The 22,726-nt window shown below is 46.1% G+C and overlaps 1 protein-coding gene across 2 annotated transcripts in view; it reads left to right on the top strand.

Annotated features, from left to right (window-relative positions):
- The window catches only part of DEPDC7 (DEP domain containing 7), a 33,218-nt gene that overhangs the window by 4,426 nt on the left and 6,066 nt on the right, over positions 1 to 22,726 (top strand). For both annotated transcript variants that reach the window (XM_042446543.1, XM_042446544.1), the window contains exons 2-5: positions 731 to 1,124; positions 12,819 to 12,949; positions 14,701 to 14,893; positions 21,522 to 21,736. In XM_042446543.1, coding sequence (XP_042302477.1) covers positions 731 to 1,124; positions 12,819 to 12,949; positions 14,701 to 14,893; positions 21,522 to 21,736 — 933 coding nt within the window. The remainder of the gene's footprint in view (positions 1 to 730; positions 1,125 to 12,818; positions 12,950 to 14,700; positions 14,894 to 21,521; positions 21,737 to 22,726) is intronic.

Genomic DNA, 22,726 nt, shown 5'->3' with positions numbered 1-22,726 from the left:
AAAGAAAATAGCTAGCCGTATACCACTGTGATGTAGCAGTTGGAGTAAGATGCCAGGAGAACAGGTTCAAATCCCTGAATAACCATGGATAGCTATTGGGTGACCCTGGGAAATCACACTTTCAGTCTAAGAGGAAAGGAGAAGCAAAGCTCCTCTGAAGAAATATTGGCAGGAAAACTCTGTGGTAGGTTCACTGTAAGTCCAAGAACTCTTTTCACAACAATACTTCAGCCCAGGCTGGGGTATCTTTCACTTTTTACGTGTCTTTTTATCGTGTGTGTGTGTACCTTCAAGTCTGCTGTTGACTTATGGTGACCCCATGAATTTCATAGGGTTTTCTCAGGCAAGGAATCTTCTCAGAGGTGCTTTTGCCAGTTTTTTCCTCTGAAATTTAGCCTACAGCACCAAGCTGTAGGCTAGATGTCTGACCATTGATCAGGCTAGCTAGGATTGAAGGGAATCTGAGTGCAGCAACATCTGGTTCCTCAGCTCTGTTGTAGCTGAGGAAGTCCTCAGAAATAGTGAGGAAGCACTCAGCACCACAACAACTGCCAATAATCTGGCTAAAATCAAATTTCATGCTGTGAGAATGGGGGGCTTAGCTTTTGTTTTTATTAGCAACATCAGAGACATAACATTAGAACATGCCGCCAATAAAAGAGTCTGAGACCTTCATGATTGCAAAACCCAACATATATTTTGCGATAATTCATCTGCATTGCTTGTCTAGGTTACAGCTTGGCGCAGAGACCATTTGGAGCCACGTATGTCTGGAGCAGCATTATCAACACACTTCAGGCACAAGTCGAAGTGAAAAAGCGGCGTCAAAACCTGAAGTGCTATAATCACTGCTTCATCGGTTCCGATGCAGTGGATGTTGTCTATGCCCACCTTCTCCAGAACAAATACTTTGGTGATGTGGATATTTCCCGGACTAAAGTTGTAAGAGTGTGTCAGGTACTGATGGACCACAAAGTGTTTGAAGCAGTTTCCACCCGAGTCTTTGGAAAAGATAAACGATCTGTGTTTGAGGATAGCAGCAGCAGCCTGTACAGGTTTCCCGGTGCTGCTAACCAAGTGGACAGCTCCTTTGGGAAAGAATCTGGCCACTTTATACATCAAAGGTTAGTTCTAAATGAAGTGTATAAGACTGGGTTGTTGCATTTTTCTTCTTATTTTAGCTTATCCATTGTTGCTGTTGTTATCTTCCTGCAAGTCACTTCTGATTTATGGCAACCATAACTATTACAAGATTTTCTTGGCAAGATTTTTTTCAGAGGGGGTTTGCCTTTGCCCTCTGCTGAAGCTGACTCACCCAAGGTTACCATTGGGTTTCTCTGGCTGAGCAAGGATTTGAATCCTGATCTCCACAGTTGTAGTTTAAAACTCAAACTACTACCACATGATGGCTCTCAGCATATCCATACCAGAAACAATAGAGGCTGGCCCCTCAGGATGCCTAGGGTGCTGCCAACTGAAGTTAGGAAACCCCTTGCAACCCCACTTATGTTTGCCTCTGAACTTGCCCACAGGGTGACACAGCCATTTTCCTTAAGGTAGTCTTTTCTACATGCCTTGCTGAATTCAGCATGCATGTCCCTCTTGGAAAGACTCATAGTGGGTAATGCAAAAGTGGATATTATGTGACCAGTGGGGCACCCAGGGCCTTAAGTCTGTTTTTGTGCCCCTCCTAAACATGCCACCAGATTTGAGCAGTGGGTCACTAAAAACCCTTAAAACAAACAGAAAATTCTTATTTTAAAGATGTTTTCAGAGTTTTTTGTGTGAGCTGCTGCTGAATTTCAATGGTGGGGTTGCGCAGCTTGTGATGGGTGTTGTGGAGGCAAGAAATGGGCCCCTGGATCTGGCAAACTTGCCACTGCAGCCAGGTGAGTCTTCATGGGCAGAGCTCTCTCTGTTCGTACAGAAGCAACAGAGGAAGAGCAGAAACAGGGAGCTGGAAGGAAAGATTGACAAGTGTGGTTACAGGGACATAGCCGGGGGGGGGTTCTTGGGGTCCGGACCCTCCCCTTCCATTAGAAAAATGAATGGTGCGTGCTGCTGCACCACCGCGCCCAAGCCCCATTATAATGGTAGCACTTAGTCTGGACCCCCCCCCCTTCCTAAAATCCTGGGCTACGTCCCTGGTGGTTAGTGAATTCTTATGGAAGCAGCTTGATCCATCAGAGACTCAGTAGGGCAGCAGGAGCATCTGCCTCTGGTCAATGAATTCATTGCTGGTGGCTAGGTTAGATATCTTGTTAGGTTATTGATGCTGTCATAGTTGTTTTTACTGATATAACAACAACAATAATGTTGATTACCTGCCTCTCCCCATAGATCAAGGTGAGGAATAGCAAAAATTAACAGACAAACAACATCAGTTAAAAAGGCATCACTTCAAACACACATTTTAAAAGAACAAACAAGATGTACCCATATTAAAAACAATCTACATTTAAATTCATTGTTCAAAATTGATAATTTAAAAATTACTGGAAAAAGTTCTGTTGTTCCAGCTCCACTCCAAGATAGAGAGAAGAAACATCTGCTTTGTCTTATTTTTGCTGTGGAACTAAGGGGTGCAGCCAGAAGGAAAACTGTCTTGAGGAATAACTGTGTGTGAGAGAAAAGCGACCTCTCTTAATATTTGCCTGTGTCTTCACGTCGGCTGTCAACTTGTGGTGATCCCATGGATTTCCTAGGTTTTTCTTAAGCAAGGAAAACTTGGATGTGGTTTTACCAGTTCCTTTTTCTGAAATATAGCCTACAGCACCTTACTGGCAATCTCCCATCTGAGCACAAACTAGGGCTGACCCTTCCAAGGTCAGATAAGATCTGGTGCCTTTAGGGTATTTAGGTGGGCAGGGCTCTTAATAGGTAGGAAGTGGGGGTTTTCCCCAGTTAATCTCCAAAGGTCAGTCTAAAAAGAGAAGACCATGAAGTGTGGTCTAAGAAAGCCCTTGCCACCTGTTCTACAAGCCCTTTAATGCTTTATGGTTGGTTTTTCTGATTGAGAATGAGAGTGAGAGAATAAATTAGAGGTAAGGTTGCTCTTGCTAAATGTATATAGTCAGCAAGGCACCTTGAAAGGTCTCTGGAAGCACCTCTAGCAAAAGAATAATACAAGTATACCTCAGTTAACAAAACCAATGTGTTGAACATTACTTCTCTAACATTACTTCTCCTTGGTACTAGAAGCAGAAATAGCATGGAAACAACAGGGATAGGTCACTACATCACAAAAAAGAACAGTTCAATACTGTATGTTCCAGATAACTTTTTATTCAAGAGTGTAATAATATGCATATGTGAAATGAAACAACATTTTCAACCTTTTAAAGACGAACTGAGCGTTTCTTCCAAAATGCATCTTGCGATCAACTTTTCTTTCACCAGCCTCCACTTTTCCTATGATTTCAATTTTGGTGGCCAAACTTAAAGATAGATCTATGTTTTTGTTGTGTTTTGACATGGTGGTAAGGTGGACTTATCTGCTCTCCCATTTTCTCTGTTTTGCTGTTCCCACAAACTCAGTAAGGGATTCTGGAGACAGCTGTAGTTTAGCATGTTTGTTTGTAAGCAAGCACACACAACTAGCACAGGATTGATTAGATTAAAATCCCCCTTTCTAGCTTAAGCTTCACTTGTTCTTTAGTGCAGACAAGATGCTGCAACCTGACACTTAAAGTCTGTATTTCTCCAGTCTTTCTTCCCCAGCTTCCCAATGCCAATGCTGCTAAACAACTAGACAAAGAAGAAAAAGGGAGAGGCTGGACAGGATTGAAAATACGTTATAAAAAGGACTGTAATTGTCAGAGGCTTTGTAAGCAGAAGTATTGTATACCTGTAGCGGGCTTCCAAACCAAAATCCAGCTTTTTGGCCTGGCTCTTATTGCCAGCATCAGCTCTTTTCAGAGCACTTATTGATCAAAATGTGCTAATAATGTTTCTTGGTTGACTCAGGAAATCTCAACAGATGGGGGTGCTCACCGGTTCTCTAACCTGGACCCAAGCAAAGGACCACCTTGTCAGGCTTGGGTTTAGATGCTCTTTCCAAAGTAATGGTGAGAGGAATGTCAGAAGAGCCAACTGTTGGTGCCAGCCAACCTTTCTATTTCTACTTTAGAGTTCAATACTGTGATCAGCCTTCGCCCCAGAAGAATGAGAAGACAGCAGGCAACCAACATGCCCAGTTATAGAAGATGACTGTAGAATTCTCTCTCTCCGGGATGGGGCTTGCAGCTAGGTAGTCAGAAAACATAATCATAGAGTTGGAAGGGATGCCAAAAGCCATGTAGTCTAATCCCCTGCTAGTGCAAGAACCCACAACCCAAGAGGTGGCCATCTAACCTGTGCTTAAAAACAGCCAGTGACGCCAACTCTACCACTTTCTGAGGTAGTCTGTCAAAAGTTCTTCCTAATGTGTAGATGGAATCTCTCTCTCTCTCTCTCTCTCTCTCTCTCTCTCTCTCTCTCTCTCTCTCTTTGGTAGTTTGAAACCATAGGTTTGTGTCCTGTCTTCTGGGCAGCAAAAACATGCTGACTATCTGCCACATAGAAACCCTTCAGATAATAAAAGATGGCTATCACATCACCTCTCATTTGTCACTTCTCATTTTCCTGGCAACATACAATCCCCACATCTTTTTTTTCACCTTGTAATGGGGGCTTCACAGAAGCCCAATCCAGAATGACCACCGGTAAGGGATTTGGGGTGTTGTTGTCTGAAACATCTGGGGAGCAACAGCTCTTCATGCCTGTGTAAAATACGAAGGACTTGTAGTGCACTGTTGTTGGATAGGAGGAGGAAGGTGGGGGGATAAAAACAAAATTAACTGGCTCTGCATGCTATTGACTTTGGCTTCACCTTCCATTAGCCACTCTGCCCTATCAGTTCAAGTGGGTACCAGCTGCCCCCAAGCTAATCCTAAACTTACTTCCTTGGATTTAAGCTATGTATCAAGGGTGGGGAATCTCATTCAGTCTAAAGGTTGAGTTACATTTCAGAGACATTCTTAGAGGCTACCTCACCATGGAAGGCCAAGGACATATAGGTGGGACCAGAGTAACAGCATATTTTACCTTAAAAGTGTTATAATAATTTATCTATTTTAATAATTTGATTCTATTTTAATGTATTTATTTTGTATATTTTTAATTGTACTGTCTTTTGATACTGTATGCCACTTGAGTCCCAGTTTTGTGGAAAGGGCAGGATATAAATAGATATTATAATAATAATAATTGTTAGTAGGTGAGCTTTAAAGACATTACACCCTATAAGAATGGAAATAATCTGGGAAATCACCAGACAGAGGTGTTATGGGAAGGGCCATGGCTCCAAATGAAACCGCAGGAGGGTAAGGTTTGGACTGCATATACATGGTAGAAATACTGTAATGCAATTTGACACTGCTTTGACTCCTATGGTTCAGTGCTATGGAATTCTGGGAACTGAAGTTTTCTGAGACATTTAACCATCTCAGAGTTCTGGTGCTAGAACAAACTACAAATCCCCGAATTCCATAGCACAAAGCCATGGCAGTTAAAGTGGTGTCAAACTGGATTATTTCTTCAGGGTAGATGCAGCCTTGCCCCCAGGAGCTGACAGTCCTTATTCCTGTACAGTACAGTTCATTGGGATATTCCACTGGGTTTGCTTAGGATTAGTGTTTTGTAGCTAGATGAGATAGAAGTTTACTCAGATGTAAGCATTGTTTGTTGTTGTGGGTGTTTTGATACATATAGCTTTTTTGTTTCTGAGGTATTCTGGAGAGATCCTAAAGCCAATGGATGTAGTTCTGTGAGTTGGCTGCCATCCCTAGGACTGTGTATGCAGCTTAAAAGGGAGATGGGGGTGGGGAAAAGGCAAAACCATGAACATAAGCTGTTCAAGAGTCAACAATTGAGGAAGATCTGCATGTTCTTGCACAAGCCACTATGGACTTTGCTCAGTGGACCCAACATAACTAACCAGCACAGCAGAGTGAGGCTTCTACCCCATTAGCTAATATTCATGGCCATTACTGTTTGACTGTGTGCCAGTTCACGGGGTGCAGAAGGACAAGATTCCCACTCTTTGCAATAAAGTGTTTGATGTTCTCATTTCCCATCTAAAGAGGCAATGGAAATACAGCTCTGTGTCCTGGGTTGACTTTTTTTGCCCTCGGAAACATGTGTATCACCAGTTTTCACAATGAGTTTTCCCCCAGCAAAAGGAACATGTGATCTGAAGCTGGCATCCCAACTTGTATTGCCTTTCCCACATCAAATAGAATTTATCTTATTTATTTTATTTTTAAGCATTTATATTCTGCCTTTCAACATTCAAACTTTCAAGTGGCTTGGAGCTCTACCAAAAGTACTGGGTGGGGGGAGGAAAAAACCTCAGTAGAATCATGGCTAACATTGGATGCTAGTACCAAAAAAAGGTAATTTTCCAAAGCAGAAGTAAAAAAAGCAGAAGCAAGAATTAAAACAGACATCTATAAAAGCAAAAATATTCACAATAACAAATAGCTAAGGTAATGAAATGTATTTTCTAACTTAAAAGCTTGTGAGAATGAAATACCTTTTACCAGTTGCCTAAAAGCTTGCAAACTAGGTGTCCCATACTCATGTTTCTCGGAAGAGTGTTTCAAAATGGGGAGATACCACCAAAAAGGCTGAATATCTTGTCAGAGGTTGCCTTACTGTACTTTGGAATGCAGGGGCACTAAAAAAAGACCCTTCAAGATCTCAAGGCATGAAAGATTCATAGGATATTAAATGGTCATAAAATTTCAGGCAGGTAAAATTACTTCACTTGGAAGCTTGATCTGAATACTCAGAATTGAAGCAAGATGGCGGACTTCTACAGGCAATTAAGTACTTGGCCCTGGTACTCTTGGGAATGAACTCCACCTCAGCTACTCAGTAGTTCTAGTCAAAACTACTTTGTTTTCCAGAGGTTTGCAGTCTATGTTCCCTAACTGTAAATTGGAAATAGGGAGGAAGAATGAATGTGGCAAAGCTGTAAATTACTCTGCATGTTACAAATGAAATGGAAATTATTCTGCATGCTAACAAACAGCAAGCTTGTTCTCCTTATATAGCCAAAATGGCATCACTCTCCACACAACAGGAAGATATCTGCAGGCTCAGGGAGACGTCAAGATTTGCAGAAGTATTACAAAGTTTAGGGAAAGGGAGGAAGGCCCCCTTCACACACTGATAGTCCTTTGGGGTAGAATGTGAAGATGCGGAGTGGTGTGGGGATGCTGACTGCTGAGAAGAGGAAAACAGAAAACGGGTGAGAGTAGGAGTGGGAAGAAGTATCTTGAGAAAAGGGCATGGCTAGCTGGATCCCTGAACAAGAACTTTCTACATTTGCAGCATCTTCCTGAAGACCCCACTTGCCTCTAGGAGCTATTTCAGAGCCATCGCACTAAGATTGTGAAACTTGGGCGGGATACAAACCGCCGCTTTGCGGTGGTCTGCCGCCGCCACTGGTTAGTCCGCGGGGGAGCCGGAGCCTCCACACGGCGTGGCTCCCATGCAGACCGAAAAAGAAGCTCCAAAATGGAGCTTCTTTTAGAGTCGTGTTTGCGACGTAGCGAGGCGCCAGGGGCGCACTCGCTACATCACAAAGGACGCAACGCGTACGGACGCTCAGCGTCCGATACGCAAAGATGGCGCCGGCCATGTAGGAGGGCCGGCGCCATCTTGTACAGACAGAGTCCGTATTAGGCCCAGGGGCGTCTAGAAGAGACGCCCCTTTTTTAAAATGGGACGTCCGGAGGACGGCCGGTTTGTAACCGGCCCTAGACAGTAAAACATGATGCACATTTTAAGGGGACATTAGGGGTGAACACTTGCGGTTATCTGGTTTTAAAATGTATGTTGTGTTCCATGCCTTCAGATAGACTCTGACTTATGGCCATCCTATCATAGGTTTTCCTGGCAAGATTTAATTAGAAGAGGCTTGCCATTACCTTTCTCTAAGGTAAGAGAGAGTATGACTTGCCCAAGTTCACTCCAGTGGGCTTCAAGGGCTGAGTGGGGATTCAAACTCTGCCGTCCCACAGTTCTGGCTCAATCATGTTGGCTCTTATAACATATTAGTTTGTTTGTATGAATCTTGACTTGAAGCCTGTGCAGTACCACTTTTAATCACTAAGCAGGGACTTCATGACCAATATGTGGGTTATGGAAGATAACATGGATGTATAATGTATATAACATACTACCAAGGTTGGTTCTGGGTAGTGTGTTATACATCTTCCCCCTCGGTGAGGTAAGCCCTCACTCATGAATATGGCATACCTATCCCAGAGGCAACAGTAGGGATAGACCATGGTCTAGAGTTCTCAGTGGCTTTATTCATGCATTGTGGACATATGCATCCAACTCTGATAGCTGTGTAACTGCTTCAGCATTTTAGTGTACCAGTTCAAAAGTACTGTTCCAGCCTCTTCAAAGCCAAGTACTTTTACTAATAACTATTAATTCTCTGTAGTCACTAGACAACTGATTCATCAAGTTACCTAATGGAATCATCCAGTCAAGTTATATTTTTATTGTTGATTTCAGTATAGGGTACATTCCTATGTTTTGTAGAAACTGTGGTAATTCTGATGCTGTTCAAAATTCCTCATCATTGGCTCTGTTCAGAGTTTCATTATAATGAAAGAGAAAGACTGAACTATTCTCACTCCTGTTCTTTAGGAATATAGACACTAATGTCACTGAGAATGGATATGTCTAAGTGGAAAGAATGAATGGGTGCAGCATTGTAGCAATCTTCAAAAACCTAAAGATATAGAGAATAAAGTAGGTGGAAGGGGTGGGCATCTGTGGCTCTCCAAATGGTGTTGGACCCTATCTCCCATCAGCCCTAGCCATCAGAGCTAGTGTGGAAGGGTCATGAGAGCTGCACCCAAGAAAATCTATGGGCTCTCAGAATCTAAATGATTCTGCTTTAGATCTAAATATTCTGCCTTCTGTTTTGTTGTGCTTGTGTTAATGTTACTGAATATAACTTTTCATTAAATGTAATATTGGACAACTTTGATTCTAGTCATGAAATTCTTATATAGGACAATTATAAATAGGAAGATTAGCGATTATATTATGTATATTTTTTAATATCTAGGTTGCAAATAGCTGTTGTGTAGAAGTCCCAACACAAGAGAGTTTATAATCATACTTGGATTTTAGTAGCACTTAGTGTAACTAATTGCCATTGTGTTGGTTGCAATTACACTTTCAGGTAGGGTGTTGTTTGTATTAAACTAGTTAATGTGAAAAGTGTCTGCAGTCAAGACTCAGGCGCATTACAAACCGCCATTTTGGACGTCCTCAGGACGTCCCAGTTTGAAAAAGGGGCGTCTCTTCCAGACGCCCCTACTCATATTACGGACAGAGTCCGTAACAAATGGCGGCGGCCTTTCCACACGGCCGCTGCCATATTGACGTAGCGGATGCTGTGCGTCCGTACGTCGCGCCCTGGAAGTGACACCATGAGTGCGCAACTAGCACCTCACGACGTCTTTTCCAGGGCCCAGGAAGGAGCGCAATTTCCACGCTCCTTCCTTGGAGCATCCGGGACCCGCACAGTTTGGCCGCTGTGGCTCCCGGACGCTGCAAGCAGCGGCGGCGGGAGACCATCACATTTCGGCAGTCTGTAACCCGCCTCAGTTACATAGAATAATTAAAGTTAAAGAGCAAGTGGTTCGTTCAATGTGTTTTATATGGGTGAAGTCAACAGTCTGTTTTTGTTAATGTCTTTTGAGTATAAAACCAGGCTGTACACAACGAAAGAACATAATGGTGTGATCTGTTGTGTGTGGCATAAGACCTATGACTGAGACGGTTCTTTCCTCTAAGATTTTATTTTAGTGTCTTCTCAGTTGTCAAAAGTAAACTCATTTGGCTCACTGTGAATAAGCTGAATCTCATTCTGTTGTGTCTTTTTGTTAAATGCTGGTAGGATATGCAATTTCAGGCTGCAATCTTATGCCCACTTACCTTGGGAATAAGCCACAGTGAATTTAGTGAGATTTCTGTTGTAGTTGTTATGTGCCTTCAAATCACCTTTAACCTGTGGTGACCCTAATCTTAGAGCTAGCGTGGTATAGTGGTTTGTCTGCTGGACTATGATTGTAGAGATCAGACTTCTGTTCCCCACTTGGCCATGGATATCCACTGGGTGACCTTGGGCAAATCACACACTCTCAGCCCCAGTAACCCCTGAGATAGCTTCGCCCTAGGATCGCCATAAGTTGGAGATTTGAAAGCACACACAACAACAACATCCATAGGTTTTCCTTACAAGATTTATTCAGAGGAGGTTTGCCATTCCCTTCCTCCTGTGCTGGCAAGTGTGAGTTGCCCAGGGTCACCAGTGGGTTTCCATGGCTAAGCAGGAATTTGAAACCTGGTCTCCCAGAGTTCTTGTCCACCACTCAAAACAATCTTAGTGGGACTTGCTTCTCCATAAACTTACATGGTTCATTTAGAAGAATTGTGTGTTTAGTGTTTTTATGTATGTTACTTTCTATAGGATAAAATCCCATTTTCTCTGTGAACTTAAAACTACTTAGGGTTAACCAACAGAAATAACATACTGGATAGGAAAGTGCAGCAAAGCTGACTGAAGTGTGCTTAGTGTAACCATAGAAATTGGGATTTATCTCTGAGAAATCTTGTGAGTTGTTCCAGAAGTGAAGGCATTTCTGGGTGAGGGAGTGCTGGACATCTTTATAGCTGAGTGAAATATAAATAAGCTGTAGGAACCTATTTCTTTTTGTAAGCAGACTCTTCTAATCCATTGTATTCCCCATCACCATGTATAGCATGGATGTGAGAGTTGAACAGTGGAGAAAGCGGATAGAATGAAAATCAACTCATTTGAGCTGTGGTTCTGGTGAAGAGTGTTAAGGATACCGTGGATGGCCAAAAAGATGAACAAGTGGGTCCTAGAACAGATCAACTCTCCCTAGAAGCCAAGATGACGAAACTGAGGCTATTGTACTTTGGTCACATCATGAGAAGGCATGATTCATTAGGAAAGACAACAAAGCTCAGAAAGATAGAAGGCAGTATAAAGAGAGGAAGACCCTATGCCATATATATAGCTGACTCAATCAGGGAGATCACAGGTCTGAATCTCAGGACCTGAACAGAGCAGTGGAGGATAGGAGGTATTGAAGATTTCTTATCCACAGGGTCACCATGAGTTGATGTTGACTCAAGGGAAGTTAACAATGGCCCGTTGTGCACGGGCGTAAAGTATGTCTCCAGGACATACTAGGGTTAAGAAAAGGCGTGCTTTACGCACGCCCCTAACCCTAGTATGTCCTGGTGATGTACAAAATGGTGGCGCCCATTCTACACAGGCACCGCCATCTTGATGTCGCGGACATATAACGTCCGCACGTCCCGCAACAGAAGTGATGTTGCTGTGCTGGCCAAATGGCCGTAATAAAGTTGTTATTATTATTATAAGTGATGTTGCGAGCGCGCCATTGGCCATTTGCGACACCACTTCCGGGGTGCAAAAAGAAGCTGCTTTTTGCGGCTTCTTTTTGTTGCATCCGGGAACCATGTGGTTTGACCGCTACGGTTCCCGGACACAGCAACTGGCGGCACCAGCAGAATATTTCTTTTTGGAAGGTCATGTACTTTCTCATTAGAATTGCTGCTGGAGCGTTTCTACTTGTGGTGTTGTGATTTTCCTCTAGTCCAAGTGCTTAGAGAATAATTGTATGTGTGAATTTGAACCTAGTGTGTTCCAGTTTCTTTAAAGCTGAGTTTGAATAGGTAGAGACTACAGTACACAGATTTAACAATACTACATTTCTGAGGGGGGTATGGTATCTGGTTATGTATTTCAGGGACAGTAAATGTGCTTTTAGACAAGGGTGGGCAATTGCCAGGGTTTACGGGGGGGGGGGCACCCTCTTCAGTATGCCTAATCATACCCCCACCCCTGAATTTTTAAAATATTTGTTTCATAAAACGGCTCCCATTCTCCATGGAATGAAGCAATTATGTCATGTCCCTACTGCCCAAGATTGTTTAGGGCTAAGCAGAAGCCTTTTTTAAAAAATGGAATTCAAATGGAAGTGCATTCTTATCGGGTGTAGGGAGCATTTTAAGACATTGCCCCCCATTTTTTACCATTTGAAGCTGTTCTTCAATATCCCTGTTCTGACAGTGTGTGTAAAACTAAAGGGGATGGGAAGCACATATTTTGTTATTCATCAGAGAAATTTGTTTCTGATAATTTAGGTAACTAATCTGCATTAGAGGGAATAGGTAGCCATTTGGACAATAAGAAATGTTCCAAAATCCATGCCATTTGTTACTTTGGTGTTATTGTGTGCCTTCAAGTTATTTCTGACTTAATAATGACTCCTAAGGTGACCCGTCACCCTATCACAGGGTTTTCGTGGCAAGCTATGTTCAGAGGAAGTTTGCTTTTGCCTTCCCCTGAGGCTCAGAGCATGGGCTTTGTCCAAGGTCATCCAGTAGGTTTCATGGCTGAGCAGGCAATCAAAACTTGGTCTTCAGAGTCTTAGTTCAACATTCAAACCATGCTGGCCAACCAAAAGGTAGCAAAAAATGTCAACGCTTTCTGCATTATGTGAACATACTTTTCTGCTTTCCATTACTTATGGAGTAAGGAAACTTCAACTAGTGTTTAATTTTGCCATTTAAGTGGAGTAGTATTTTGTTCAAAATTTTATAAAATGAGACTTGACCCAACTGTTGCAATCAGAATCTTTTTGGCAAAACTACATGTATTGGATCATTTGCTCTTCTTGCTTCAGACAGGAGAAAACAACACTACTTAGTACAACACCTGTGAAAGCAAAGAGCTTGGAGGATCTTTTGGAAAACTTGAGTTTAAAGCCTGTTAGTTCCCCTCAAGTAAATACCTCTTCAAATTTGTCTCGCCAAGGTAAGTGATGTAAAGAATTCAGAGCTGCTTGTAAATGATGAAAGGAATAACTGCCTGGTTTTAAAGTAGAAGGAACTTGCGAATTTAAGCTCCCTGCCACAGTAGCCATTATAAAAATAGTGTACGCACACACACAAAAATACATTGTGTAATGTGTTTGCTCAATTTTAACAGATGTCTGTTGTCTCTCATTCATGAGAAACCAGCTTGCCAACCTCTGGCATGGACCGCAACCACTCTCACTATGCCACAACTGTCCCAGAAAACAGAGAAGAAGAGGCAATGATGGTATATGCCCGAGGAGGGCTACCTACCGCAAAGGACTGGTTCAGACCTCTGATAAGGGTGGGAGAGGAGATGGGAGAAGCAGAGAAAGGGAAGGGTATGATACAGGAAGGGATGGAGAGAGAAAGGGAAGTACAGTTGATCCTCCACATTTGCGACTTTGATTATTCATGGATTTGATTAATATGTTATCTCTAGGAATCACTAGGTCCTCCAGACGACTCTACCAGAAGTCACACTGCAGCATCTAGAGATTCCTACAGAAAACACTTCTGTAGGCATTTGTAGATCCTCCAGTGCAATTCTATAGTCAACGTTTGCCAGATGTTGGCCATAGAGGTGTGACTGAGGAACTAGAGATTCCTAGAGAAGTGTTCTCTCAGAAAAAAAATTGTATTTCTTTCACTTTCATGGGCATCCTGTGCCCCTAACCCCAGCAAATGTGAAGGGCCCACTGTAAATGCTGGGCCTTCACCAGAGCTTGAAGAAGGTTGGCCATAGCACTGCTGGCTAGCTGGGGGATTCCTGGAACTATAGTCCAAAAAAGTACAGTAGTTTTTCTAAGCCTTTCCGCTGGTGGCATGTATTCCTGATAGACAGCTCTTGCAAAGATGGGACCCTCAATGTAAACAGAGATTCCCCACTCCTGTGCATTTCTCCAATAATGTGTAGCTGCCACCTTTACTTTCCCCACTTATTAGACAGGAGGGAAAACTATCCCAAAGAAATGGAAGGGGTACAGGGCTGAACATGTACCACAATGGCACTTTCTCCCACTTTGTGTTTGACATGTGGCATAATAGCCACCAGCGTTGCAAATGTTCTAGTTTTTCCAGTTACGTCAAAATGTAGCTACTTTAAACAAGAAGGCTCTTATATGTTGCTTCCACCTCTCTTTCATTTTAGTTTTATTTTGTTTTTGCTGAGTGAAAACAAAACCTGGTGTTAACATTATTGTTTTTCTGTACTGTAGAACATGTTAACTGATTAGAAAATTTAGCCAGCAGACAAATTCTTCATTTTCAGCTGTGGAATCCTTCACTGTCGCAGGGGCACTTGAAGCTAAGCATGTCATTGTTCCAGCTCAGAAGCCTTTAACAAGGCTTTCTTTCTTTTTGCATCCCTATTAGCATGATTTATGTGATTGGATTCTCTGTCCAGAAAATATCATTTGCAATTTGCACAGGAAAGAATGTAAAGCATTTGGGATATCTTAAAATCCTTGCTGCTTGCTGCATAAATTGCTATTAGTCACCACCTTTTTACTCTAATGAAGGACACTTGAAGTTGACAATACATTAACAGGAAGTTGGTCCCTTAAGTACAGTATTCTTGCAGTGAAGCATTAAGTCTCTTAGGCTAAAAAACAAATATTGGAATGTTGGAATTACTTTTTCATCCTTAAATAGCTTCTGCTAACAATCTTGCTGTTTGGTTTGTCCCCCCCTCCACCCCCCACCCCCCAGTTATCAATGAAGTCTGGAGAGAGCAAACAATTGCACGCCTCCTGCAGCTCATAGACCTTCCACTGCTTGATTCTTTACTTGAGTACCAGAAGACAGAAGCCAGATTTCCACAAACAAAGCAAGAAACAGAACATAGCATCATCACAAACAACTACTTGGACAGAGAGATTCTGAAAGCCTTTGGTGACTCCCAGTAAGCATTTTAAGTGCATAAATAGAAAGACAAGAAAGCCAATTTTCAGACAAGGTTGACTTGCTTACTTAAATAGAGAGGGGAGGATTTTGAGGAAATGGGTATTTAAACTACAGGCCCTTTCACATCACAGTTATAGTGCTATTTTTTACTGCTGTCATGCCATCCTATTCAATCCTGGAATTTGCAGTTGAGGAAGGAAGCCATAGAACTCACCAAACTACAAACACCAGGATTCCATTGAAAGTGGTGTCATACTGCCATAATTGTTTTGTAAAAAGGGCCTCGGGAGAATGATATATTAGAAGTTATCTTCTCTCTCCTACCACTGCAATCTCTTCCCTACTACTGAATTGTACCTTGATCTTTGTTTGAAAAACAATAGCAACAAAATTGGATCCAAAACCCAAAGCACACATTGGTGATACCTTTATAAGGACAACTAAAAGATGTAATATTCATAAGCCCACTGGTTTCTTCACTTGGCCAAGATGGTTTTAAAAAACATGCAGGGAAAGAAAGCTGGCATTGTCAGAGTCACAAGTCTGCATCTTGCTTACTTATACTGAGAGAGGATCTATGCACAAAAGAGACCCTTCCATAGATCTTCCACATCACCTGATTTTTCTCTAATGTACAGTACCATTATTTCCGATGAGCCTTATTCCTGGGACAGTTTTAGTACCTGGGAGAGAATCAACATCCTCTTTTCCCAGCAGAGAAGGGTGCCGAGCATCCTGATGTTGGGTAGCTCCGCCTGTAAAGGCTCCTGGAGGCAGGACAAAAATTTAAACAGAGGCCCGGGGCCCGGCCCTGCCTCCATGGGCAGAGCGACCCCCAGAGACCCCAGTCTTCTTCCTGCCTAGCTCCTGGTAGGACGCATCATCTCAGCTTCTCCGAAGATCTTTTATTGGCTCCCCCAGACTTGGCCTGGCTTATACCTTACCTCTGCTTTCTCTCCCTTTTTCTCCTTAAAAAAACAAAAACAAAATCCTTTTCCTTCCTCCTTTTCCTCCTTTCCGCTCTGCCTTTCTCTTTCCCCCCATGGCCAGCGAGGAAGAGGCCAGGCCAGCGGGCGAGCGGGCTCCCACTCAGCCCGGGCAAGCCCCGGCTTTGCCGGAAGCGCGCCCAGAGGCTCTTGCCACGGATGGAGGAAGAGAAGTGGGAGCCAGGCCGCACCGGGCGGAGGGAGACCCCTCACAGCCCGCTGCAGGGCCCAGGGCACCACAGCCGACCCGGCCAGGGTTGGAGGCTGGAGAGCCCTTACCGCCACCGCGACGGACGCCAGGGGAGGAGGTAAGCCAATCCCCCCTTGCCCAGCTTTGCTCTCTGGGGCCTCCCCAGGGAGCCGGGGACCACAGACACCTCTGCGCTCCCCCAAAGAGGGAGCGATGGCGGCGCCCCGCGGCTCCGGCCCCTTTGTTCCTCCGCTCTTTCCCCCCCTCCTGGGATGGGCGGGCCCTTTCCTCCAGGGCCCCTCCGCAGCCGGAGGCTCAGCGGCCGAGACCGCAGGTGGCACAAACGGCCCTTTCCCCCCCAATGGGGGTTCCCTTGGGTCCCTCTCGCCCACCAGGGGTGGTTTGGGATGGGAGGGCCCAACATCTGGCACCCGGCGGGTGTCAGCGGTTGTGCGGTCGGCCATCGGGGTGGAGACCACGTGGACCGAGATGGGGGCCGCCATCTTGGCCATGCGGACAGGGATGGCGGCCGCCATCTTGGTGACCCGGAAGTGGGGTCAAGAGACCATGCGGCCCTCTATGGGGGCCGCCATGTAGGGGTGACCAGGAAGTGGGGCCGCTAGGCCATGCTGCGGCAAATGGGGGCCGCCATACTGGCGACTCGGGCCGCGAGTCGGCCAAACAAGCCAGGACCATGCCTTCCCTGGGCCAGCGGGGAGAGCCATCATGCCGCTCCTCCTCTAATTCCGCCTATCACGGGTCCCCCGAGAGTCCACGTCCCCAGATGACCTTTGGATACAAAGCCCCCTAGACTCCCAGGTCCAAGCCCAAGCCGCCAGGTCCAGAGGATCACAGAGACGGGGTTCACAGTCGGACTCAGACTCCGACAGATCTCAGGCCTATCACCCCCCCAGCCAAGAGGGCCCGATATGCAGCCCAATCCAACAAGCAAGTTCGATCCTCCTCACCCCACTCCTCAGAGGACGAGGGTCCTCCGGCCAGCATAGACTGTGCGGCCTCGGAATCCGAAGAGAGAGAGCTCTCCCAGGACGAGGGAGACTCGACCAGTGACGCTCCCATGTCTTCGCGACTCCTCAAGCCGGAGGACTATCCAACACTGATAAAGAAAACAATCAAAACTCTGGGCATCGCCTTGCCACCCCCATCTGCCCCTGCTCTGGACTCGGATCTCCCCAGGGTGGGAGAAGATCTTTTTCCTGTCTCAGTCACCACGGTTCAAGAACTTCCATGCCCCTTCAACATCATGCAGATTGTGAGGGACGAATGGAAGACACCAGCAGCCTCTAGACCCAACCACAGCGCAATTCGGAAGCAGTACATCCTTCAGCGTGGAGTCATGGATAGTCTCAGGGTCCCCCTAGTGGATGCCCCGGTGTCTGCTCTCGTTTCTTCGACAGTTTTCATCAGGGATGGCGAGGACACGCTTAGAAACCCTGAGGACCGAAAGGCCCAGGGGGCACTGAAGAAAGCACACAAAGCCACTTCGGTAGCCATCAGGGCAGCCACTACAGTCTCTCTAGCGATGCGCGCATCGCTACAGTGGGCCAAGGAGTTGCTGGAGCTGCTGCCCCACACAGACACCAAGATCCGACAAGCCATCAATAAGATCACCAAGTCGTTGACTCTCGGGGCAGATGGCACCCTGGACTGTGTACAACAGTGCGCCAGGGCCCAGGCGGCGGCACTAGCAGTGCGGCGACAGCTATGGCTCAAAAATTGGCAGGTGGACGCTAGATCCAAACAAAACTTGGCCTTTACTCCCTTCTTAGGGACTAAATTGTTTGGCGAATCCCCCGAACCAGAAAACCTTGCCCTCGTCAAAAAAGAAAGATGACAAGAGACAGTTCAGGAACCGATCTTCCTTTCGATCATCACGATCCTTCTCCCCCTTTCAATCTCAGACCAGGGAGTCCAGGTCCACCAAGCCCAGATGGGGTGACAACAAGTTCAACAAGCGAAATCGTCCTCCCTTCTCCCCCAACAAAGGAGGAGGCTCCAAATCCACCCCAAAAAATCAGCAGTCATGACGGTGCCCCTCCAGTAGGAGGCCGACTCCAGGGATTCACAGGGGCTTGGGAGGGATCCACGACGGACAAGTGGGTCCTCGACACCATCCGCAGGGGATACAAGATAGAGTTTCATCGCACTCCCCCCAACACGTTCATACCCTCCCCCAAGTCCAGCGACCCCAACAAACATCGCCTCCTGCTGGAAGCCACCGATCGTCTACTCGCCATTCATGCCATCGAACCTGTGCCAGACGCTCAAAAAGGTCAAGGGTGCTACTCCACTTTCTTCCTGGTACCAAAGAAAAATGGAACTTGGAGGGCTATCCTAAACCTGCGAGCAGTCAACCACTTTGTCCGCAAGAGAAAATTCAGGATGGAAACCCTCAAAACCGTTCTGGACAGCCTTCACCACAAAGACTTTCTCTCTTCTCTAGACCTACAGGATGCCTATCTTCATATTCTGATTCACCCATCCTCCCGGTGTTTCCTACGCTTCAGATATGGCAGGCGCCACTTCCAATACAGGGCCCTCCCCTTAGGGCTTTCTTCGGCGCCCAGAATATTCACCAAAGTCATGGTAGCCCTAGTCGCCCACTGGAGGACTCAACGTCTCCATGTTCACCCTTACCTGGACGACCTCCTGATCAGGGCCCCTTCAAGGACTCAAGCCATCCAGGACACCACCACCATACGCAAGTCCCTGGAAGACCACGGCTTCCTGATCAATCTGGAGAAGAGCTCCATTCACCCCAGCCAAAGGATCATCCACCTAGGAGCCCTAATAGACACAAAGTCGGGGACAGTCCGCCTTCCCCCCCGACTGGATCCTGTCCATCCGGAGGTCAACACTGCAGGTGCTACGATCACCTCGTGCCAGCCTCCGGTTACTCGCTCACCTACAGGGTCTGATGATCGCAGCGATCGAGTGCCTACCTTGGACGAGGTTTCACGCCAGACCCCTCCAGTGGCTGCTTCTGCCACACCAAAAGGCCATTGCGCTGAAGAGCCATCACAAGATATTGGTGCCCAACAGCGTTCGCCAGTCCCTCAGGTGGTGGATAGCCCAAACAGTCTTCAGAGGTCGACCCATTTGGACGGCCGAAAAAGTCCAGATCACCACGGATGCCAGCCTTCGGGGCTGGGGGGCACACTGCGGACCACACCTGGCCCAGGGACGGTGGAACCCAGAGGAACGATCACACAGCATCAATTGGCTAGAACTACGAGCAATCCGCCTAACTCTCCAGTCCTTCAGCCAGTCAATCCGTCACAAGTCAGTGCTCGTACGTACAGACAACATCACCGCCAAGGCGCACATAAACCGTCAAGGCGGCACAAGATCACGGTCTCTCATGACGGAAGCCCAGTCCCTGCTATCGTGGGCAGAGGCCAATCTGTTGTCCCTAGAGGCCGAACACCTGCAGGGGCAGCTCAACACCACGGCAGATTGGCTGAGTCGGACCGACATAGACCAGGGAGAGTGGAGCCTTCACCCGGAAGTCTTCCAGTCCATAGTAGAGACGATGGGCCACCCGATCCTGGACCTGTTTGCGTCCCCTGCCAACGCCAAGACTCCCAGGTTCTTCTCAAGGTTCAAGACCCAGGGGGCAGAAAACTTTGACGCCCTAAACTGCCACTGGCCAGAGGGCCTCCTATACGACTTCCCTCCAGTCCCGCTACTGTCACGCCTTCTGTCCAAGATTCGAAGGACGGAATCGGAGGTCATCCTCATAGCTCCAGCCTGGCCGAGACATCCCTGGTTCTCAGAGATTCTCAGCCTGTCAATACAGAGTCTTCCCCTTCCAGCCAGACCAGACCTACTGGCCCAGGGTCAGATACATCACCCAGATCCCACCTGGCTTCAGCTTCACGCGTGGAAATTGAGAGGGACATGCTAACCAGTTACGGCTACTCCTCTGAGGTGATCAAGTCCATCCTGGCATCAAGGCGCCCATCCACCATGAAGATCTATGAGTACACCTTCAGGGCGTTTAAGAGATGGTGTAAGAGAAAAAAGAAGGACTTCATTCAAGTCTCTGTTGCTACGATACTCCAATTTCTCCAAGACGGCTTTGGCCAGGGCCTCCGACCCAACACAATAAAAAGACAGGTGGCGGCAATCACTTCGATACTGCCGCACGAACAGGCCGCTACGATATCACACCATCCTCACATTAGGAGATTACTCAAGGGAGTTTCCAACAGGGCGCCCCCGACAAGACACCGATTCCCGTCTTGGGACCTACACAAGATTCTTCTAGCCCTGACGGTACAGCCATTCGAGCCGCTGAGGGAGGCGTCTCTCAAGTTCCTCACCCTCAAGACGCTCATCCTTACAGCGCTCACATCAACCCGCAGAGTATCAGAGATCGGGGCGCTGTCGGTGAGAAAAGAGCTCTGCATCATTAGACCTGATTCCATTGTATTGAGGCCTGACCCGACCTTCACCCCCAAGGTTAATTCGATTTTCCACTCATCCCAGGACATCGTCTTGCCCACTTTCTGTCCTCGACCAACCGGTGAGTTAGACAGGGCCTGGCATACCTTGGACGTGCACAGAGCCATAAAAATATACCTCAAGAGGACTGCGACCTTCAGAAAGTCAGAATCACTTTTTGTCTCCTTCCAACCGCGATCCAAGGGCAAAAAGGTATCATCGTCGACGCTGTCAAGATGGATCAAGCTTTGCATCCTCGAATGCTACAAGGTCATGAACCTACCCCCGCCAGACGGCATCTTGGCACATTCCACCAGAAGTGCATCCACCTCGGCTGCTTTCTCCACTAACGCACCCCTGGCAGAGATCTGCCGAGCTGCCACCTGGAAAACTCCCTCCACGTTTGCCAGACACTACAAGCTCGACATCTTCCAGTCGGCTGAGGCGGCCTTTGGCCGCAGGGTTCTTCAACAAGTAGTGCCCGACTCCACCAAGGCATCAGCAGGCCCCTCCCTGGTTGGGTCAGAGCTTTTGTAAATCCCAACATCAGGATGCTCGGCACCCTTCTCTGCTGGGAAATGGTACGTTAGTACTTACCTGAGAGACGTCCCTTTCCAGCAGAGAAGGTCCGGGCATCCTTCCCACCCTGTCTACCTGCAGACGCCTAAGGGTCAGGGTCGGGACACACAGCTTTCTCCTTCTTTCTCCTCTGAGCTTCAGGCCTCTGCCTTCTAGACACCAAGTCTGGTCACCAATGCCTTTCCAGATTAACCAGTCGCTGGGCTGGTCACTGACTGAGGTCTCTGGGGGTCGCTCCGCCCATGGAGGCAGGGCCGGGCCCCGGGCCTCTGTTTACATTTTTGTCCTGCCTCCAGGAGCCTTTACAGGCGGAGCTACCCAACATCAGGATGCCCGGACCTTCTCTGCTGGAAAGGGACGTCTCTCAGGTAAGTACTAACGTACCAGTTTGTTTGTTTTTCTAGGACAGATGAATGGCTATCAGCAGCAGTAGATTGCTTGGAGTATCTTCCAGATCAGATGGTGGTTGATGTAAGCCGAAATTTACCTGATGGGCCCAACAGAGTCGAAGTAGGGAAACTGCTGCTGTTTGATACTATCGGAAGACACTATAACCAAAAGAAGGCGCCTCTCTTAAAACATGCACCTGATATCCACCTTGGCATTGCAGAACTGTTAGGTAAGTAGATATCTATTAATTATGCGAATATTAACAATAGCTGTGCTCTGTGTATTCTCCATGGAATATATGGAAAGATGGCTTTGACTGACCAGAGCATTACTACTAAAAAAAATATGTGGACTAGTTTCTTAAAGTTCTTTGGAGGGCAAATGCTCCTGACAAAATTTTATTTGTTGAGTTAGTGGATACTGACAAAGATCCTATACTAATGTTGCTGTGCCTACCTTTTTTTGCATGTCAGGCAGAGCCATTATATCATGGTGCTGTTCTTGTTCATGGCTACGGTGTTGCCTTCATAATGGAAAACATTCAAAACCAAAATAGTTTGGCAGAGTGAAAAGTATACAGTTGGCCCTCTGTTTTCGTGGTGGAATCCATTCTGGACACCACCACCACCCTGCAAAAACAGAGATTCGCCAATATTGAAGCCCATAGGCTTGAATGGGGGGCGCTGTGGAGGTACGCGCCATGGAGGCACTCCCCATTGAAAATAACAGAGGTCGCCCCTCCATGAATATTGAAGACCGTGGATCTCAAATTCGCAAGAAAGGAGGGGTGTCTGTACTTATGAATAACCTGCCAGTAATCTATGAGAACTGATCATTATTTTACATTGAATAAATAAGCATCATATTTTCAGTAAGAAATGAAACAGGCCAAGTTAGTTGGTAATGATATAATGAGAACATGTACATTAGTCAAGTATTGGTTTCACAAATGTATTATTCCCTTATCTTTGTGGCAGGAAACGCATCTGTGCATATTTTACCCCTTCTTTTACACTCACTTTCCAAAGTCTAGGTTTTATTTATATTCATAAATATATATACTTTATTCTTCTGCAACAGCATTAAGTTTCATCACAGCAGGAAATAGTCACAGAAGAAATTTTATTTTAAAATACTTTTAGGCTACCTTTTGAAGCAGGAATAGGAACAGTACAGCTCCTGGATCTCGCTCTGTCTCTGTACAGTCAACCCTCTATAT

Source organism: Sceloporus undulatus, chromosome 1, assembly GCF_019175285.1.
Source record: "Sceloporus undulatus isolate JIND9_A2432 ecotype Alabama chromosome 1, SceUnd_v1.1, whole genome shotgun sequence".
NCBI lineage: Eukaryota > Metazoa > Chordata > Lepidosauria > Squamata > Phrynosomatidae > Sceloporus > Sceloporus undulatus.
Note: the sequence above shows the minus strand (reverse complement) of the source record. Positions and strands in the feature narration are given on the sequence as shown.